This window comes from Danio aesculapii, chromosome 1 (assembly GCF_903798145.1).
Source record: "Danio aesculapii chromosome 1, fDanAes4.1, whole genome shotgun sequence".
Lineage (NCBI taxonomy): Eukaryota > Metazoa > Chordata > Actinopteri > Cypriniformes > Danionidae > Danio > Danio aesculapii.
The window spans coordinates 30,113,058-30,132,441 of record NC_079435.1 but is presented as its reverse complement, the minus strand read 5'-3'; the positions used below and the strand labels follow the sequence as shown (position 1 = coordinate 30,132,441).

Here is a 19,384-nt window from a genome sequence, read left to right as displayed (position 1 = left end):
AGCAGACATCTTTTTTCTGTATACAGACTCAGAGTTTGATCAAAGCTGAGAAGTGGGCACAGGAATAAAGCTAGAAAGGGAGATGGAAAACAAGTGGGCTTTTAAAAAATCACATTTGTGAGAAGGCAAATAATTAACCACTTTAAATCCTCAGACCTCCCTTTCAAAACACTAAGGTACATTTTGACATCTTTCATAACAACTATTTTATCTTTGAGATTGTATGTATTGTTTTTTTTTTCATCTTCTTCACTGTGCAGTTTCTGCTTTTGAGCTCTTAGTCTTTCAACTCTTGTCTTGACCTTTGCTGTTAAAGATGTGACACTGGCAGTGCGAGTTTGATCAGCTTGACTTTCTACCCACAGTCCCTGTGTTCCTCAAGCACCCTCTGCCCCATCTCTCCATCCTAAAATATCTGAAAAAGAGGCCAGCTCCCCATCCATTTCAGTGCTTTGCTCTCTGGAATACTATATTCTGACTGGTGGCATTTCAATAATGACCAACTGGCTGTACTGTCCAATATAAATTTAGTTTTGTGGCAAACAAGGCTCCTCTTATTAAAAATGAATTAATCTAATTACATTTTGTTTACATTGAAACCTGGTCATGATGCATTTGAAAGCTTGTAACATTTAAAAATTTTTGAAACTAAATTAGATTAAATATTGAACTGTTACCACAAGAGCTGTCTTTCCCTCATCTCTGTACTGTAATTTAACTGGAGCAGAGGACACTTAAAGCTTTTTTCACCCATACTTTGTCTGCAGTCTATTTGCGGTCAGATTTTTTTCTTTGCACGTTAGCAGATATCAGCTTTCACACTGCACACAGTTGCGGCTTTAGCATCTTTTTTAGTATTTAATAGGCATGATGCTTTAGATTCTAGAAAGCATTGATTGGTAAAGATCTGATGTTATTGTTTTTAAGCACACTAGCTTATAGATAAATTTAAAAGGATACCAAAACTGAGAAATCTGTTATCATTTACTTACACTTGACTTGTCACAAACCTGTTTGAGTTTCTTTTGTATGTGAAAAAGTATTTGTTTACTTTGGAAGTCAATGATACTGGTTTCTTACATTCTTTAAAATACTGTATCTTATTTTGTGTTCGTCAGTGAAAAAACAAACACATAATTGTTTGAAGTATTGTGTAATTTTTCATTTTTGGGTAAATTGTCCCTTGAAGACTAACATAAAACTGCCAAAAATATCAATAAAAACATTCTTTTTGATTTCATGGTAACTTTAGAGGTCTTTTTTCTGTTAGTCATCGTCTAGCAGCTTCCATGCATGCTAATGTGAGTTTGATGGTGTCATTTCCACTTTTTCTCTTTGCAACACTTTGGAAAATGGAGGCATTAAACCGGCTGCATGGTATTAAACAGGAAAGTGAGAGAATTGTTGATGCAAGCTTCAACATTAAGTCCTGATAGAAAATAACTGTAGTGAGTTTGTTGTTTATCTCACTTCAGTGTAAATTCAGTTCAATGAATTATAAATCAAGTTCAGGTGGTTTTTAACCAAAGGTTTGTTGTCATTAAAGCTAAATTTACTACAGAATAATAAATGTGTTTTTAAACCCCAACTAAACAAGCCAAAGGCAACAGTGGGAAGGAATATAAGCTCCACCAAGTGATCGAAATTGAGAAAAATTCCTTGGGGGGCAGGCACATTCAGGGTTGTTGTAGCTTTGTAGTCTGTCAAGCAGGTTAAAGGTGAAGCTGCTTTTAACACGGTTCAAGTCTCTTACTTGAAAGGACATAGGGGGCAGGGACGGACGTACATTTTAACTACTTTAAAAAATAAATGGATGTAAACTGAAACAAAATCAAACATAAAGGCTCCTTCATCTTCCACTGTCGTCTCTCTTTAGAAACTGACCAACAAATAATGCATTATTATAAAACAAATGATACCAAACAAAATTAATTCCAAAATGAGAATTTTTGCAACAAACATCTATGAAGTGGTCAAAATTTGTGTCTGACCCACTCCTTTTTTTCTGCCATACTATTTACAGAGACCTTATCCGCTTGTTAAGTCGTGATGTATTGATGACGCATGGAATACTGTTTCCGGGTCCAAGCCACAACTCATTTAAATAAAGAAACTATTTGTTTATGACCACTTTTTTAATCATATCACATATTTAATGAATTTTATATAAATCGTAGTGTATACAACAGTCTCTGGACTTGCTGCATCACAAATACAAAATTTTTAACAATTTATAAAAAATTAATCACTTTCTGGCCATTAATTTTATTATTACCATTAGATGAGTCTCCCCGTTTATTATTACCATTAGATGAGTCTCCCCCTACAGTTTCATATAGTGCTTGGACCCGGAAGCCGCTTCGCGTGACGTCACACTCAACAAGCGGATGATGTCTACAAACTTAACAAATCACAAACAAACAATATTTTAAATATATAAAAGTACAGTTTGAAAGAAGGCTACAACAGTTTGCCTTTATTACAAAAGAGAATGCGCTTTAGGCTATCCCACGGTTTTTATTTGAAATTTGGTTTAATATCTGAATAATTTTAACTAAATATTTTGTTATAATTATTCACATTTTATGGACTAAAGTATATATATATTTTTGATCATTAAATCAAATTTTTAAAAATTATTTATTTGATTAATGATCGGTTATCGAACGTCATTTGTGCATCAGGAAAACTACAAAAACTAAAGATTTCTTCCCCTTCACGCAGTGTGTCCTCTGCATGCCTGTTCGCTAAGCCACTGAAGCAGCTTGCAACATTTTAATGATATATTGGCAAATTGAATGAAATCACTGAAAAACATTAATTCATCTTGATGAACAAGACTCAAGGGTCCGAGCAGCCTATTTGAATGTTATCACTCGATTGAATGGGCATTATCAGTGGTTATCAGCTACTAGATATGGGCCATTAGGGGCCTTCTGCACCTATTGGTAGGCTCAGGAGGCTGTTTTTATGTACGGTTAATCAGCTATAGATCACCTACGACTGTGGCCGGAAGTTAATAAGAATTATATATATTATTTATTACATTTCCCATTAATTGTATTTTATTAAAGTCTACCCCTACTCCAACCCTAAACCCAACCATCACAGTAAATATAAAAACAGATCTACTGTAGATCTGGAATCTTCTCTATTAGTATAGCTGATTAACCATGTGGATAGATGATAACAGCCTTTTGAGCCTACCAGTTGGCACAGAAGGCTCCTACTGGCCCATAATGCCCATTCAATAGAGTGATAACATTCAAAGCGGGTTGTCCAAGTCTAAAAAATTATCTGAATTTTCCATCCACTATTCAGTAGTTGTTTTTTTTTATTTTTATCACTGGTGTTAATCACAACGAACATCCTCCATATTAAAATTGTGTATTAAGCCCTGCTAGTCCTGGCATGACACTGGAGCTAGCCAGTCTGTGCAGGGTCATAACACAATCCTGTTTCACCCTTTTCTTCCCATAATTTCCTGTTCTTTCTCCACAGCCAAAAGCAATATTTGTGTTTAATGATTGTCACTCCCACATGCTGATGTTTAATCCCTAAGAACACTGTCACCTATTAGAAAACAGACATTAAATCTATTTCAGTCTTTCTCTCTCAAATTGCTCCATGACCTGCCTCTGTGTATGAGTGACACAAAATGACTGTATCTGCAGGACATTATGTTAGTGAATGTCTATACAGGATATGAAGAGGCTGGGGCTAGGCTCTGTCACAGAATACAAATGTTGTATTGAAACATGCTTTGTTCACTCGGGCTTATGGTCAACGCACATTTAATCTTCTTCTGATAAACACTGTTAAGCCTCACAGACAGCATTATTATTTTCACACAGCCATGTGGAGTGAGAAATTAGCTCTATTTTGATAGGAAACCAATTGATTGCTATTAATTAACATTTCATTTGTAAAGTAACACCTGTTCATGGACTTCCATAAGATTTAAATAAAAATAATTTTTATTAATATAAAATTAAGAAATGTTTCTGAACTCCAAATTAGCATATTGTAGTTATTGCTGAAGTCATGTGAGTATAAATACTTGAGTAATGGCTGGTAAAAAGATTTGCTTTGCCACCACCAAAGAAATTTGAAATAAAAAATAAATAAAAGCGAAGTGAGATTTGAAATATCTGCTAAAAAAAAACAGGTATTTTAGCATACGATAATGTTCCACAATATTTACTATATCTTTGAATAATTAAGTGCTACCTTGGTGAGCATAAGAGACTCCTTACTGACCTTAAAATGTGGGGCACTCTGTGTTCTCCCTGTAAAGCTTTTGGGTGGGACATGAATCGACATGGCCATCTCCCACGAGGCCTGAGAGTCAGGTAAACACACATCAGTCTTTTGTGCCAACCCCTCAGTTACTCACACAAGCATCCTTGGGAGTTTTATTAGAAGTGTTTGGTCAGCACACACACACATACTGTACATATTCCCAATAGGCTTCCCATAATTAACACAGCAGAACTGCACAGCCCAGTTCTGTGCTCTTTAATTAAACCGTAAATGGTTTCAGAGGATGAGATAGGGGAAAAACTGAGCGTCCAATAAGGTGTGCATTTGTGGTTTGGCTCCCGTTGTTCCTTTGTTTATGTGAAGATTCTAGAATTTTGATTTGCAATAAAAACCGAACCAAACTGATTTGTGTATTCGTGTGTATAGACTATTTTGAGGGATGTAAACAAAAACAGTGGTCCCAACGTATTTCCTGTTTTTTTTTATTTTTAATTTCTAGAGCTTCCGAGAATCCAAAAAGAGCTACATATTGATAATATCATGACAGCTCTTTTAACATTAAGATATGATTGAAATTTCTCTTGTTACAGTTATGAAATAGTTTGGAAATGTTAATGGGCCAATGACATGACCACATTGAAAAGGTCTATATGCAGTGTAAAAAAAATGTGGAATTTTACATAAAAGAAAAAAAAAGTAAAATAAAAAACGTAAAATAACGGCCATTAAATTACAGAAATTTACCGTAAAATAACAGCCGTAAATTACAGAAATTTACCGTAAAATAACGGCCGTAAATTACAGAGATTTACCGTAAAATAACGGGCATTAAATTACAGAAATTTACCTTAAAATAATGCCCGTTAAATTACAGAAATTTATGAGAATATAACAGATGTTAAATTACAGAAATTTGCCAGAAATTTAAATTATTTTACAGTAAATGTCTGTAATTTAACGGCTGTTATTTAACTCTTTTTTTTTTTCCGGCACCCCAGTTGTTTTTTACAGTGTGGGTGCATGCTTTAGAAAGAGATTCATTGAAATCAAATGGGAAGAGTAGATAGGAGTTGATGTTTTTAAAGATCCTGCATCTGAAAATACTAATTTGGCACATACATGTTTGTGTATGCATGTGTGTGTTTATAGCGTTAATGAGAAAGTTGCCAAACAGGCACTGACAATAAACTCCAGTCATGATTACTGTATGTCAGCAGTAGTACATGTGCAGTTTGAATCTTTGAAGTGCTGTCTAAGCTAACTGGAACATTCGATTTTGACCAGGAGGAAAATAAATGTGTGTTGTTCATGTGTTTGTGTATTCATTTTTTTAGTGTCTTTCTGAAATATGTGTGTGTGAACGTGTGTGCGCATGCATGTGTATGTTCGTACAGAGCTCAACATAATTGAGTACAGCTCATTTTGAAAATGAATATTTTCTCCATTTCTCAGTGAATATAGGCAATGTATTTTGGTCCATTTAAACAAAATAGTTTTATTAAACAGATGTATTTATTAAAATAATATTTTAGTCACCAAATATATTTAGAAAATGAAAGATAAAACAATTAAACTGAAGTTAAATATTGCAAAAAATATATATATATATGACCTACAAAATTTCAACAAAATTTTTCTATTTTATTTTGCTTCTCTTGATTTTTCCTCCTTTTAAAATTCGTATTTATTATTTCTCTATAACATATAAATTTGGGTGTACTAGTTTTTGGACTGTTATTGTAAATTATTTAGTTAGATAAGCTCCACATTTTGCTTCAGTACTGACTAATCTAATGTAAATGCACAAATATAATATTGTATAGCTTCCTATTAAAAATATGAATATAAAAGATTTGTGTGGGGTGTACTGAAATATGCTGAGCACTGTATGTACGTCTACAATGCATATGTGTCTGTGTTTGTGTGTCTGTGTGTGGGAGGTTGTCAACAGTTTCTCTGATGCTTTGTCAGGGCAGAGCTTTGATTGCTCTCTTTGAGGTCCCAGTTGGTCCATTTTCCTTCAATACAGCAGTTTCAGGAAGAAAGCAAGGAAGAAGAATAAAGCCACTGGAAAAGAGATGTACTGCATGTGGGGAAAGATGAGACAAGTGTGTGATAGAGTAAAACAGAACTTAAAGAAGGGGCGACAATGAAATGGCAGTTTAGAATGAATGAATAAGAAAGACACAATTTAAGTGAGATATAAGGAAAAAATGAGAGGGGAGAACAAATTAATTATTGTTTGAAACATACTCACTGTATTAAAAATCATCTTCCCTACTACATTATGGGTCACACTTTATTTTGATGGTCCGTTTGTTGAATTTAAGTTACATTGCATCTAAATGCCAACTAATTCTCATTAGATAATAAGTAGACTGCTCGGTTGGGCTTAGTGTAAGTTGACATGTGCTTGCAAAGTTTTTTATAGTCAGTTAAATGTCTGTTAAAGGAGCAGTATCAACAGAAATTAAGCAGACAGTCTACTAATACTCAAACTGGCCATCAAAATAAAGTGCTACCAAATTATGTAACCGAAAGTGAAGACAAAATAAAAAATCTTGCTTAAATGGACACATTTCTTTTCGTTGATTTACTTTATGCATCTTTACAACCTGGCAGCCATGAGCGGTTTTCTGATGATCTGAAACATTTTTAAGTGATATACAGTGCTCAGAGAAACTCTTGACAACCTCCCACACACAGACACACAAACACAGACACATATGCATTGTAGACGCACATACAGTGCTCAGCATATATAAGTAAACCCCTCACAAATCTTTTAAATTTATATTTTAATAGGAAGATATACAATATTATATGTTTGTGCATATACATTAAATTAGTCAGTACTGAAGCCAAATCTGGAACTTATCTAACAAAATAACTTACGATAATGGTCCTAAACTAGTACACCCAAATTTATATGTTATAGAAAAATATTAAATACAAATTTAAAGAAGAGTAAAAAAATTTAATAAAAATTAGGTTGAAATTTTGCAATATTTAGCTTGAATTTAATTGTATTATCTTTCAATTCATAAATATGTTTGGTGACTAAAATATTATATTCATAAATACATCTGTTTAATAAATCTGTTTTGCTTAAATGCACCAAAATGCATTGCCTATATTCACTGAGAAATGGATTAAAATCTTCATGTTCAAAATGGGCTCTACTCAATTATGTTGGAGATATCCATTCTGCCTTAATTAAAATTTAGTGTAGCTAAACAGATTCCATAACACAGCACATCTGCAATCTAACCTTCACTGTTTTGGCTTTTGAAAGAAGTCAAACAAATTATTTAAACTTGTTTGTCTTTACTGTTATAATATCATATAAATTAAGCCATGATTGTAATAATTAGTTTAACTATTATGCAGCATAACTAAATATGACATGTTTAACACTAGACAGTTACTCTAAAGAAAAACACTGTCTACACCAGTACAACCAAACACAATAAAACTTATTAAGACATATTATAGACAGTGATTTACTCTACATTGCATCTGGCTCGTCACATGTAATAAATCTCAAACTAAAGACTGAAACTGGAACTAAACGAATTTTTGTAGTCATTTGGGTATAACTAAATATTGACTTGGTAAAAAATTCTAAATAAAAAAACTAAATTTATTTAAATTAATACTACAGAAGACCAAATTCAAGAATGCTTATTAATAAGTGCATTAATAAGTATATATTTGTTTGAATATCAAATGCAATACTATAGACATTAATATATGCATTCCTTTAGACCCTTAGTATTATTATTATTTTCACTTGTACTCAGACAGTAATAATATCAACTGACCGATGTCTTTTTGAAATCATAGTTTTAGAAATGTTTGGACATAAACGCTCCAGGTCTCTTTTTATCTGTGTCTAAGTATTGGATCCTATAGTATGCACAAACAGAAATGTGTGTTCATATCCAAGTCAACCCTTTGACAGCTCTCTGCCAATGTAATTAAATTAAACCACAGTTTTCACACAAAGGCATACTTCTCATGCGGTGCCTCCATAAATGACTCACCCTGAGAAAGAAGCTTCAAGCTGACACACTCAGAAGTGCAGCACATGAAAACACATACAGATATGTTGTATGTGTCTATTTCTAAAAAGTAAACCTAGGTTTTTTTCTCATTTGCTAATCATTCCTATACTCCAATTATTATATTTTATCTTGACTATAGTTCATCGTATGTAGTCAAAGTAAAATAAAAGCTGCATTATGTCTCAAGCTGCAAGGTATCAGTCAGTATATTTCCATAGACACCAGTACTCTGATTTTAATACGATTAAGACAATACTCTGATTAAGAATCTACCATGTAAAAGGATTTTTGCTTGCCTTAATCCGACTAAAGTCCTATTAGTGTTTTTAGCAGCATGGGACACATATATGACTGTCAACAGCTCAAAAAATGTGTTTTGGTGTTTCGTGACCCTTTAAGGGAGGCGCATGGTCTAACAGGGGGGTGTTTTTTTTCTCTTAATGAGTTATGGGTGTGTTTTGAGCATAATGTGCATTAAACCAATCAGAGTCTTATCTCCCATTCCCTTTAAGAGTCAGTTGCTCACACCATGGCACATTTGCTGTTTACATGGTGGATTTTGTAAGTGGAAAAACTGAGTGGAAAAACTGAACGATTCACTAGCGACAAAACAGTTTAACAGACCATCTGCAGCACGAGGATAAAGAACGAGCCTCCTTCATTCGGCCTCTTTACTTTCTCTTTACTTTTACTCCTTCACGTTCGTGGATAAGGAAACAGTGTTGTACGCACTCCACTGAAGACATCCATTAGTCTACATATTTAATTTAGTTAGTAAGATTTGTTTAAAAACTTTTTCTAAATTCTATTTTAATTTCCAGCAAACGAATAAATGAACAATAATAACGAAGTGTGGTCAAAAAAACTGAGTTACTGTATATCCAAACACACATGCTATTCTTATGCACCATATAGTGACACATACCTCTCACATAGGTCTCCGAAACCCGACAGGTAGACAAATTTAAACTTTTTTTATTAAAACAAATATAAATATAAATATGCATATAATATATACTGCTAGTAATAATAACATCATACAAATGCAAATTGTCATGAATGAACTGAAAAAAGGCATGAAGGCATATTTATGTACAAAACAGCATTTTTTATAACACAAATTGTAACATTTTAATCCTTTAATTTTTTCATATGTAAAGATATTTGTGTATTGCTGTACATTCTGTGTGTATTAAGCAATGTGTAAGCATTTAAACCCACATAGGCACATAACTAACGCGCTCTGTGCTGGACTTTTGACCAGCTTTTATTTGGTCAACAGTGCAAAACGTGAAAATTAGGGATGCACTGGTCTAAAAATGGCAACAAATTGTGCCAACCACATCTTGCGCCTTATTGCGCCAGGTGTATAATAGGACCCATAGTGTGAGAAATTAATTGCAGTTGAACTTAAACCAAAATTAAAAAATGAAACAAAATCACATATGGTGCAATGACGAACACCAACTGTTGTTGCATGAAACGCTGGAGAAATCTAGCTTCAAATATTGACATAATGACAATAATCGAACTATGGACTAAAACATGTACAACAGGATCATGAAAGGAGCATTCAAAAAGCAACTCATGTAAACACCTTAATCATATTATGGTCTTATTCAGATTAAGGCAAATAATCAGATTTGGTCAGTGATAATGTTATACAGTACAGTTGATAATGAGAGGTACTGTATGTGGGGATGGTTTGGGTGTGCCTTATGCATGTGCTGCTGCCCATTTAGAATACTCCATATTCACTAACATTAGGTCAAATCCATATAAGTTAAGCATTATCTCAATTTGGTCTCAAAGAAAATTGATTTTATTTTCCATCACATCGCCCTGCCTATTACCTAGTACTATTGATAAAATCATCCACAGATGTCGGGCTGGGTTAGCTGAGTGTAAATTTGCTCATAGTAAAGAACAAGGACTGTTACTGGCGTTAGACGTGCCCAGACTTCATACTCAGTGTTTATCCTGTTTGCTAACAGTATGGGGGAAATAATAAAGCCAGCGTTGTGACAGAGGTGATGATTAGCCGCTAACGTGCTTTCCGTGTCTGTATTTACTTTTATCTCTGTCACTCTCTGCTGCTTTTGCTTAGCAGGTGGCCAGTTTAGATAGGAAAATGAAAGAAAAGAAGAGTGAACGAGGAATAAAACCGGGGCTAATAAATGCCAGTCTGTTTTGAAGACTGCTAATAAGCAGCATGAGTAAGCGGATGATGCAAAGGAAAAAAAAATGTGAAATTAAATGAGTAATGCTGACAGAAAAAAGTTGTACAGAAAGGGTAGGAAGTGAATGGAAATGAGGAAAGTAAATGTGAGTGAGATGAGAAAGAAAAGGAGAAGATAAAGATGCAAAGGAGGTCTTCAAAGTGAGGCTGGAGAGAGAAGGATAGATTATTCTGTTTGATTCATGCTGTTTCGTTAAATGGGCATTGATTGCTCAGGCTGTAACGAGGTCCCCGCTGAAAATATACACATTAATGAATGACTCTGGACAGGCTAATACTGCTAATGAATGGGGGGTTGGTTAGTAAAAATATGTCTCTTTTTTAAAGATCATGTCACTGTGTGGTGCAAAACAGATTCTTCTACTTGATATACTATCCTCTTCTCACAAGGAAGTGTAACTATTTTACGAATTGCAGAAAAGTGGCTAATTCATTCCACTTTTCGGAGGCGTGCCCCAGACCCCACCTTTAAAGGGCACCTATTTTACCCCTTTTTCACAATTCAAGATAAGTTTGTTGTGTCTCCAGAATGTGTCTGTCAAGTTTCAGCTCAAAACCCCCATTAGATTATTTATTAGACCTTTCAGAATATTGGACTTTTCTGCTTTGAACACAATGAAGCTGTTTTTGTTTCCTGTGCCTTTAATGCTAGTTCTCCCCACCCACCGTTGCCACGTGCCTGTCTCCATCTCCATCAGATAAACAGCACAGTGACAGACATGAAGGAAGCAGATCTCACATAACGTGTGAGAAATACTACAAGAATAGTATTTACTTTAGTGTTTAGATAGAATTACTTTGCAAACAAAATCTCGTGGTGCTGAAAAAAATATATTTATCCTGATTACCATATGGCTTGCCAAGACTTAAAAACATTTCTCAACATTTGTGAACGCTACGGTTACTAAAGTAACCCTTCGTTCCCCGAGGGGGGGAACGGAAATGCTATGTTGAAACTTCCACTATGGGGATTTCGTCAGAATCAAGTCATCTGAAAGAGTATAAAAACGGGCCAATGAAATGCCAATGAGTTGGCAGCGTCAGCGTGCACAGCTGGCGTCAGTGACAATCAGTCATGCTATAAAGACGCAGCCAGTGCCATGCTCGACATCCTTTTCTAGCTGAAGAGACTTTCACGGTCAACAGCTAAGGGACAATCGTTGTGGCGAAGGAACATAGCATTTCCGTTCCCCCCCTCGGGGAACGAAGGGTTACTTTAGTAACCGTAGCGTTCCCCTTCGGATGGGGAACTCCAATGCTATGTGGAAACTTCCACTATGGGGAAATCTATGGAAAACGCCACAACGAAAGAACCTTACTGCGTCCCTGGCGAAGGGTGTGCCACGCAGTAGAGCGAGCGCACCTACAACGCCCTGAGACACAGTCTTCCAACGTGTCCCCTGGCCCTCACTTACCTGTTCAGAACAGTTATGTTTTTCGGGGAGTCGCAATAACCCAGTAAAATAGGTTTTGATACGACAGTATGTTGGGAAAGCGTTCAGTCCCGATAGGGAGGACGCTGCGGAGCTCACCTGTTACCCAGAGGGGAGACCTGGTGACAACCTATGGACTAGCCCAGAGATGGGGAGTCCTTGCATAAGGATGGTTAGCGGGGAGGGAAGACACGAGCCTGCCCTAGAAGGGGGGACTATACCGTGGCTGAGTGAACGTATGGGATCGCCAGCGGGGATCACACATAGCAGGCACCTATACCCAGAACGCGGGCTGACCAGCGGGCATGCCGACAACGTAACGGGCCAACACCTGACTCCTCCGCTGAGTCAGGTGCTGGGGGCCTCGGAGGAACTCTGCAGGGTTCGCCAAAGAAATGGGGAGCTAAACTGACAAAGCTGAAAAAGCGCACGTATCTCCGGGTTAGGGAGAGTGGCGCAGCAAGCGTGTTTCGACACCTCAACCGAATCGTTTCCTCAATCACCAAGGGTTGCCTAATACCCTTGAGGAAACCGGCTCCACTCGCAGATTGTAACCTTGTAAATGTATTGGGTGTCACCCAACCCGTAGCTCTACAAATGTCTGTCAGAGAGGCGCCGCGTGCTAACGCCCAGGAGGATGCAATGCTCCGTAGTGGAGTGCGCTCTCACCCCCGGGGGACACGGCTCACCCTGGCCCAAAGGCGAGGGAGATGGCATCCACTATCCAGTGGGCCAACCTCTGTTTAGATACGGCACTTCCCATCTGCCGACCACTGTAATGGACAAAGAGCTGGTCAGAGGATCTAAGGCTCTGAGTGTGGTCCACATATATTCGCAAAGCGCGAACAGGACACAACAATGAAAGGGCTGGGTCTGCCTCCTCCGCGGGCAGCGCTTGCAGGCTCACAACCTGATTCTTAAACGGCGTGGTAGGAACCTTGGGCACATAGCCGGGCCGGGGTCTCAGGACAACGTAAGAGTAGGCCGGCCCGAATTTTAGGCACGAGTCACTGACCGAAAATGCCTCCAGGTACCTAACCCTCTTAACCGATGCCAACACGACCAGCAGAGCTGTCTTCAAGGACAGAAATCTCAAGGATACTGAGTCGAGTGGTTCGAAGGGATCCCCACGTAGGCTCGTAGCACTACCGCGAGATCTCAAGAGGGTATGAGAGGGGGGCGGGGGAAAACATCCGCCTCGCACCTCTGAGGAACTGAATGATGAGGTTATGCCTCCCCACGGTGCCGCCATTCACGCATCATGATGAGCGGAGATGGTGGCCACGTAAACCCTCAGTGTGGAGCGCGACAGCCTTCGCTCCACCTGTCCTGAAGGAAAGAAAGCACAACACTGATCTGGCAAGATCGGGGGTCTTCTCGGCGAGAAGCGCACCACTCAGTGAATAGACTCCACTCCAGGGCGTAGGCATGCCTCGTAGAGGGTACATTAGCCTGAGTGATGGTATTAACCACCGCCACCGGTAGGTTACCTAAGTCTTCCTCGTCGCGTCTTATGGACCCCACGTGGAGGTTCCACAGAACTAAGCGAGGGTGCCAGATGGTGCCCTGTCCCTGAGAGAGTAGGTCCTCTCTCAAAGGGACTCGCCAGGGGGGGCGTCGCGAGGAGGGAGAGTTCTGATATCCCGGTCCGGTTGGGCCAGGGGCGCAACTAGCAAGACCTGCCCCTCGTCCTCCCTGACCTTGCACAGAAACTGCGCGAGTAGGCTCACTGGGGGGAGTACATACTTACGCATAACTCGGGGTGGAGTCGCCATTCTCCCGGGGAAGGAGCTGCCATGAGAGCCTGTTGGCCGCACGGTTGAGCCCATTTGGGGTGTGAATAGCAAGCAGCGACTTCAGCCGCGTATGACTCCAGAGGAGCAGACGGCGAAGACATGCAGCGGGAGCGTATACCCCCCATCCGGATGGAATACGCTACCGCGGCCGTGCTGTCCGTCCTGACCAGCACCGGTTGCTCCCTCAGCACCGGTAAAAAGCGGCGCAGAGCGAGAAACATTGCCAACAGCTCTAGGCAGTTGATATGCCAATGCTGCTGGGTTCCCCTCCACAGGTCCGCAGCAGCATGCTGCACACGGCCCCCCCCACCCCATACTGGAGGCATCTGCCGAAACGACAACCTGCCTGGACGCCTGACCTAGGGGCACACTGGCCCGTAGAAAGGAGGGGTCCTTTCCAGGGGGTGCGGGTGCGGTGACACAGCGCAGTGACAGTCACTCGGTGTGTGCCCGCGTGCCATGCGCGTCTGGGGACCCGATCGTGAAGCCAATGCTTTAGTGGTCTCATATGGAGCAATCCGAGCGGCGTGGCCGCGGCTACGGATGCCATATGCCCCAGGAGCCTCTGAAATAATTTCGGGGGTACCACTTTTTTTCCTGTCGAACTCTCTCAGACAGTTCAGCATTACCTCGGCCCGCTCTCGTGAGAGGCGCGCCTCCATAGTGATCGAGTCCAGCTCCAACCTGAGAAAGGAGATGCTCTGCACGGAGGCGAGCTTGCTCTTTTCTCGGTTGACCTGAAACCCCAACGGGCGGAGGTGCCGGAGCACCCTGTCTCTGTGCATAATCAATTGCTCCCGAGAGTGGGCTAAAAATCAGCCAGTCATCGAAATAATTGAGCGTGCGGATGCCGGCGAGCCGAAGGGGCGCGAGGGCACCCTCCGCGAGCTTGGTGAAAACTCGCGGAGACAGAGAGAGCCCGAAGGGGAGGACCTTGTATTGCCACGCTCGACCTTCAAACGCAAACCGCAGAAACTGCCGGTGGCGTGGAAGTGTGGAGATATGAAAATACGCGTCCTTCAGATCTATTGCTGCAAACCAATCCTGAGGACGAACGCATCGAGTGATGCGCATCTGCGTAAGCATTCCGGAGCGCAGCCTGTGAAGGCAGCGGTTCAAAATGTGCAGATATAGGATTGGCCATAGCCCACCGCTTTTTTTTTTTTTTTTTTTTTTTTTTTTGGGCACGATGAAGTGCGGGCTGTAAAACCCGCGCTCCATCTCGGCTGGAGGGCCGGCTCGATTGCATCCTTTGCCAGGAGGACAGCAATCTCCTCTCGCAAGACAGGGGCGGATGCAGGACTGACCCTGGTCGCCAGTGAACCTGGGAGGCCGTTTCGCGAACTGAATCGCATAGCCGAGTCTGGTCGTATGGATGAGCCATTGCGATGGGCTGGCCCGCGCTAACCAGGCAGGCAGAGCCCCCGCAAATGGTCCCACCCGCGCGATCGCTGACGTGCCATCGGCGGGGCAGCGTGGAGTGAGTGGGCTCATCCGGGGAGCGCTGGGGTCCCACAGGAGAGCAGGAGAGGAGATGTTCTCGTCTCGCACTCAAACTCCAGGAGAGGGGCTGGGAGTGGAGAGAAAGGAGACCTTTCTCTTGTGCTCCATGAGCCATTGGCGAAATGCACCGATCCTGCGAGCTGGAAGGCATAGCGTCCTAGACTGGCAGTGTTCGGGCTGTCACATCCGGAGGAGGGGAAAAGTGCTCTTTCACTGAGGATTTTGAATTTTGATGGCGTTTTTTTTTTTTTTTTTTTTTTTTACGCCTTTAAATAACGTGCCCCGCCCTCCAGCGGGGAAAGAGCAAATTCCCTCCTCCCCAGATGGCCCGCCTCAGGGACGCTTCGCGGTCCGTTTTACCGAACTTAGCGGCGCCCTGGGCGGGGGATGCTGGTTGCCTGTGCGATGCTCGGCGCAGCCGCGTGGCCGGAGGCGCAGGCGGGGGCGGCGAAGCAAAGCTGCGGGCGGGCGTCCTCGGCGAAAAAGCAGTGGATGTGGATGGCTCGGCGGGGGGGGAGCGGTCATACAATCCCGCCGATAGAGACCTCGCCCATCGCCTCCGACTGCTCTATCACAGGCGTGAATTCCTGGGCGAATTCACCGCCAGTGTCGCCAAACAGGCCAGCCTGGGATATGGGTGAGTTAAGAAAGCGAACTTTGTCAACGTCACGCACATCATCAGGTTTAGCCTGAGGTGGCATTCCTGGCTCACGGATGTGATCATCGTCCTTCCCAGGGCACACACAGCCGACTTTTTTTTTTTTTTTTTGTAAGAGCATAGTCGGTTGCGGTGCGGAGCGCATGCTCAGTCCTGGGTCAGAACCATCCTCGCGTAGCCGGGCCAGCGCCTGCGCTTGGTAGCGCTGGTAGGTGGCCATAGCGTGCATGGTGAGGGGGAAGGCGCACGCAGCACACTGCGTGAGCCTACTGTGCCCATCCAGGAAGAAGGGGATGGGGAGGCTTAGAAGGTCTCGCCTTGATCCTCCACATCACACCCCTCTAATCAGTCCGGCCGCGGGGCTGGGGGATAAACCATCTCCAGAGCCACGGCCGAAGCAGCCTGGGGAAGCACAGCCGCAAAGTCTGCTTCTGGATTCGACGCCGCGCTCAAAGTCCCGGAGGGAGCGAGCGGGTTCGAATCCTCGTCAGACCTTGACCGCCCAACCTCCAAGGATGGTGAGGATGGAAGCGCACGCAGATCGGGCAGAAAAAAGTGCCCTCAGGACAGCGTGAGTTTACTGTGCACTTCCGGGAAGAAGGGGATGGGAGGCTTTGAAGGTCTTGCCTTCTTATATCCTCCACATCACACCCATCTAGTCGGTCTGGCCGCGGGGCTGGGGGATAAACCATCACCAGACCCACGGCCGAAGCAGCCCGAGAAAGCACGGCCATCACGTCTGCTTTTTAGATGCTAACGCCACGCTCTCCACCCCGGAGGGAGGGAGCGAGCGGGCTCGCATCCTCATCAGACAATGACAGCCCATCCTCCGATGCAGCGATGGACATCTGACCCCCGGTGTCATCAGGTGAGAGAGCGACCATCCAAGGACGGAGCGCTTCTCTTCACCTGAAGCTTGGATGGAGCGCGTGGAGGAGCGAGAGGTCCACGGCCCGGGGGCGGCGGATTTACTCCCACTGAAACCCTCAGATCTGCCCGAGTGCCAACCGCAGTGCGGGGGACAACTGGGGTGGGTGGCTCTTTTGCAAGAGCGAGCCGCGATCTTAACTGCGCAACAGACATGACATCAGTGATGGCATGCACTGCCCGCGAGCACCGCATTAACATGCTGGACCCCCAGACATGAAACGCTGTGCTCGTGCCCATCATCCGGGGATAGGAAACCACCGCATCCAGAAACGCACGGTCGGAGTGACGTCTTGAAAAAGACGCGCTGCACGACCGTGTTGCTCTTTTAGGAAAGCTTTTTTCCTATATACAAACCGCTCTTGGAGGACCGGACCCAAAGGACGCCAGGCAAGGGAGAAATACCCAGCTCGACCATCTGCCACTGCGTATACGCGCTCTGGACCGGGAGAAGCTGCTTCTCGATCTCTCTCTGTAGACACAGGTTGGAGATACCCTCAAAGACTCTCTCAGAAGCTTCGTGAAAGGCTCTGAAAGCGAAAGGATGTCGAGGATGGCACTGGCTGCGTCTTTATAGCATGACTGATTGTCATTGACGCCAGCTGTGCACGCTGACGCTGCCAACTCATTGGCATTTCATTGGCCCGTTTTTATACTCTTTCAGATGATTGGATTCTGACGAAATCCCCATAGTGGAAGTTTCAACATAGCATTGGAGTTCCCCATCTGAAGGGGAACTATACTTTGCTGTCCGTATTATGCAAGGAATATGTTTTTTTTTTTTCTTTTTGTAATCAACTACATTTTAAAAAGTTGTTTTATTTTTCAACTGCTTCTGGTTTGATAACATTAACAGAATGCTATCATTACTCCTGCCATTCCACTGCCACACTTTTTATATCTGTTTTCTTTGTATTTCAGCTTGCTGTTTTGACAGAACTCACCCATTCTCATGGCACTGAGAGAGCCGGTTTGTCGAACCCTGCCCATCCAGGAACAGGAAGCATTTACCACAGCGAGAACTTTCAGTTAAAGCTCACTCCTCCGCCACTGGTAGAGGAATAGATGACTCCGTCCACTGTTACGAATCTTAATAAAGCACTACCATGTCTGTACAGAAATAATGTTTGACATTGTGTGTTTTAACAAACTAGCAATGCTTTGTTAGTCATCATTTAGTAGATTCAAGTAACATTTACACTTTACTACCTGAAGCATACAATGACAAAAAGGTGTTTATGGATGTATAAGCCTGCGTTAGTATTGTTACATAGCATTCACTATGGGTAAGAACCAGATGGTGGTAGAAGCTTTGCATTTTTAATGAAGAACTGTTGGGCTACTGTTTTGGCCGCAGCCCATTCTGTACAACAGAACTCAAAATTAATGAGTTCTTACCTCTTTACTTTTACCTCACAGTCCCAAACCCTCAGCCTCCCTAGCCCCGCTTCATTTTCTGGACTAATATATTTTAAGGTGAACTTGCACTGACAACTAAAACTTGTTCTCACCAATTGAATGTAAGAGCATTAATGTTTTAATTAACTTAATGTTTGCCTTTATACTCACAAGGAAAACACTTTGTTTCAAAACAATCATGTTTAATACTTAATTTTAAACTGCAAGGATTTAATTTAATCATTATTCTGCAGCTTAGTCCCTGATTTATCAGGGGTTGCAACAGTGGAATGAACCACCAATTACTCAGGCATATGTTTTATGCGGCGGATACCTTTTTTTCCAGAAGCATCCATGCACGCTCTTATTCACACACACATATATTCATTCACTATGGCCAGTTTTGTTTACCTAATTCATTATATTTATGTATATAATTATAGTGTAATATATACAACTATAGTCTATATATTACTTTTTTCATTGATAGATGTGTACAAAGCATAGTTTATGGTTAAGATGGCAACAAAAATCCTGAAAACCAGATAGTATTCAGTACTAAAGGGTATGTTCACTCAAAAGTCATGTTATACATGCCATGTTTTGACTATTTTGTGGTAGTAAAACAATATCAATTATCATTATCAATTAGCTTAAGCTCTATACATGTTTACTCTGTTTTTATCCTTATTTCAGTGGCGTTTCCTTCAGCTTAGTCCCTTTGTTCATAAGGGGTTGCCATAGCAGAATCAACTTATCCAGCATATGTTTTACACTGTAGATACCCTTCCAGTTGAAGCCCAGAACTGGAAAACATCCATATACACTCATTCACACACATACACTATGGCCAATTAAGTTTATTAAATTCACCTATACCACAAGTCTTTGGACTGTGGGGGAAACCGGAGCACCTAGAGGAAACCCACGCGAACACAGGGAGAACATGCAAATGCCACGCAGAAATGCCAACTGATCCAGCCGGGACTCGAACCAGCAATCTTCTTGCTGTGAGGCAACAGTGCTAACCACTAAGACATTGTGTTATCCTCACATATCATTATACTCAAAAATAAAACCATACATACATGCTGCATGCA

At 41.7% G+C, this 19,384-nt stretch overlaps 1 protein-coding gene across 1 annotated transcript in view; it reads left to right on the top strand.

Annotated features, from left to right (window-relative positions):
- The window catches only part of vps8 (VPS8 subunit of CORVET complex), a 245,667-nt gene extending 227,448 nt beyond the window's left edge, over positions 1-18,219 (top strand). Inside the window, exon 45 of the mRNA XM_056458636.1 lies at positions 17,808-18,219. Within this exon, the coding sequence (XP_056314611.1) occupies positions 17,808-17,951 (144 nt within the window). The 3' untranslated portion in view covers positions 17,952-18,219. The remainder of the gene's footprint in view (positions 1-17,807) is intronic.
- The last annotated feature ends 1,165 nt before the right edge of the window (positions 18,220-19,384 follow it).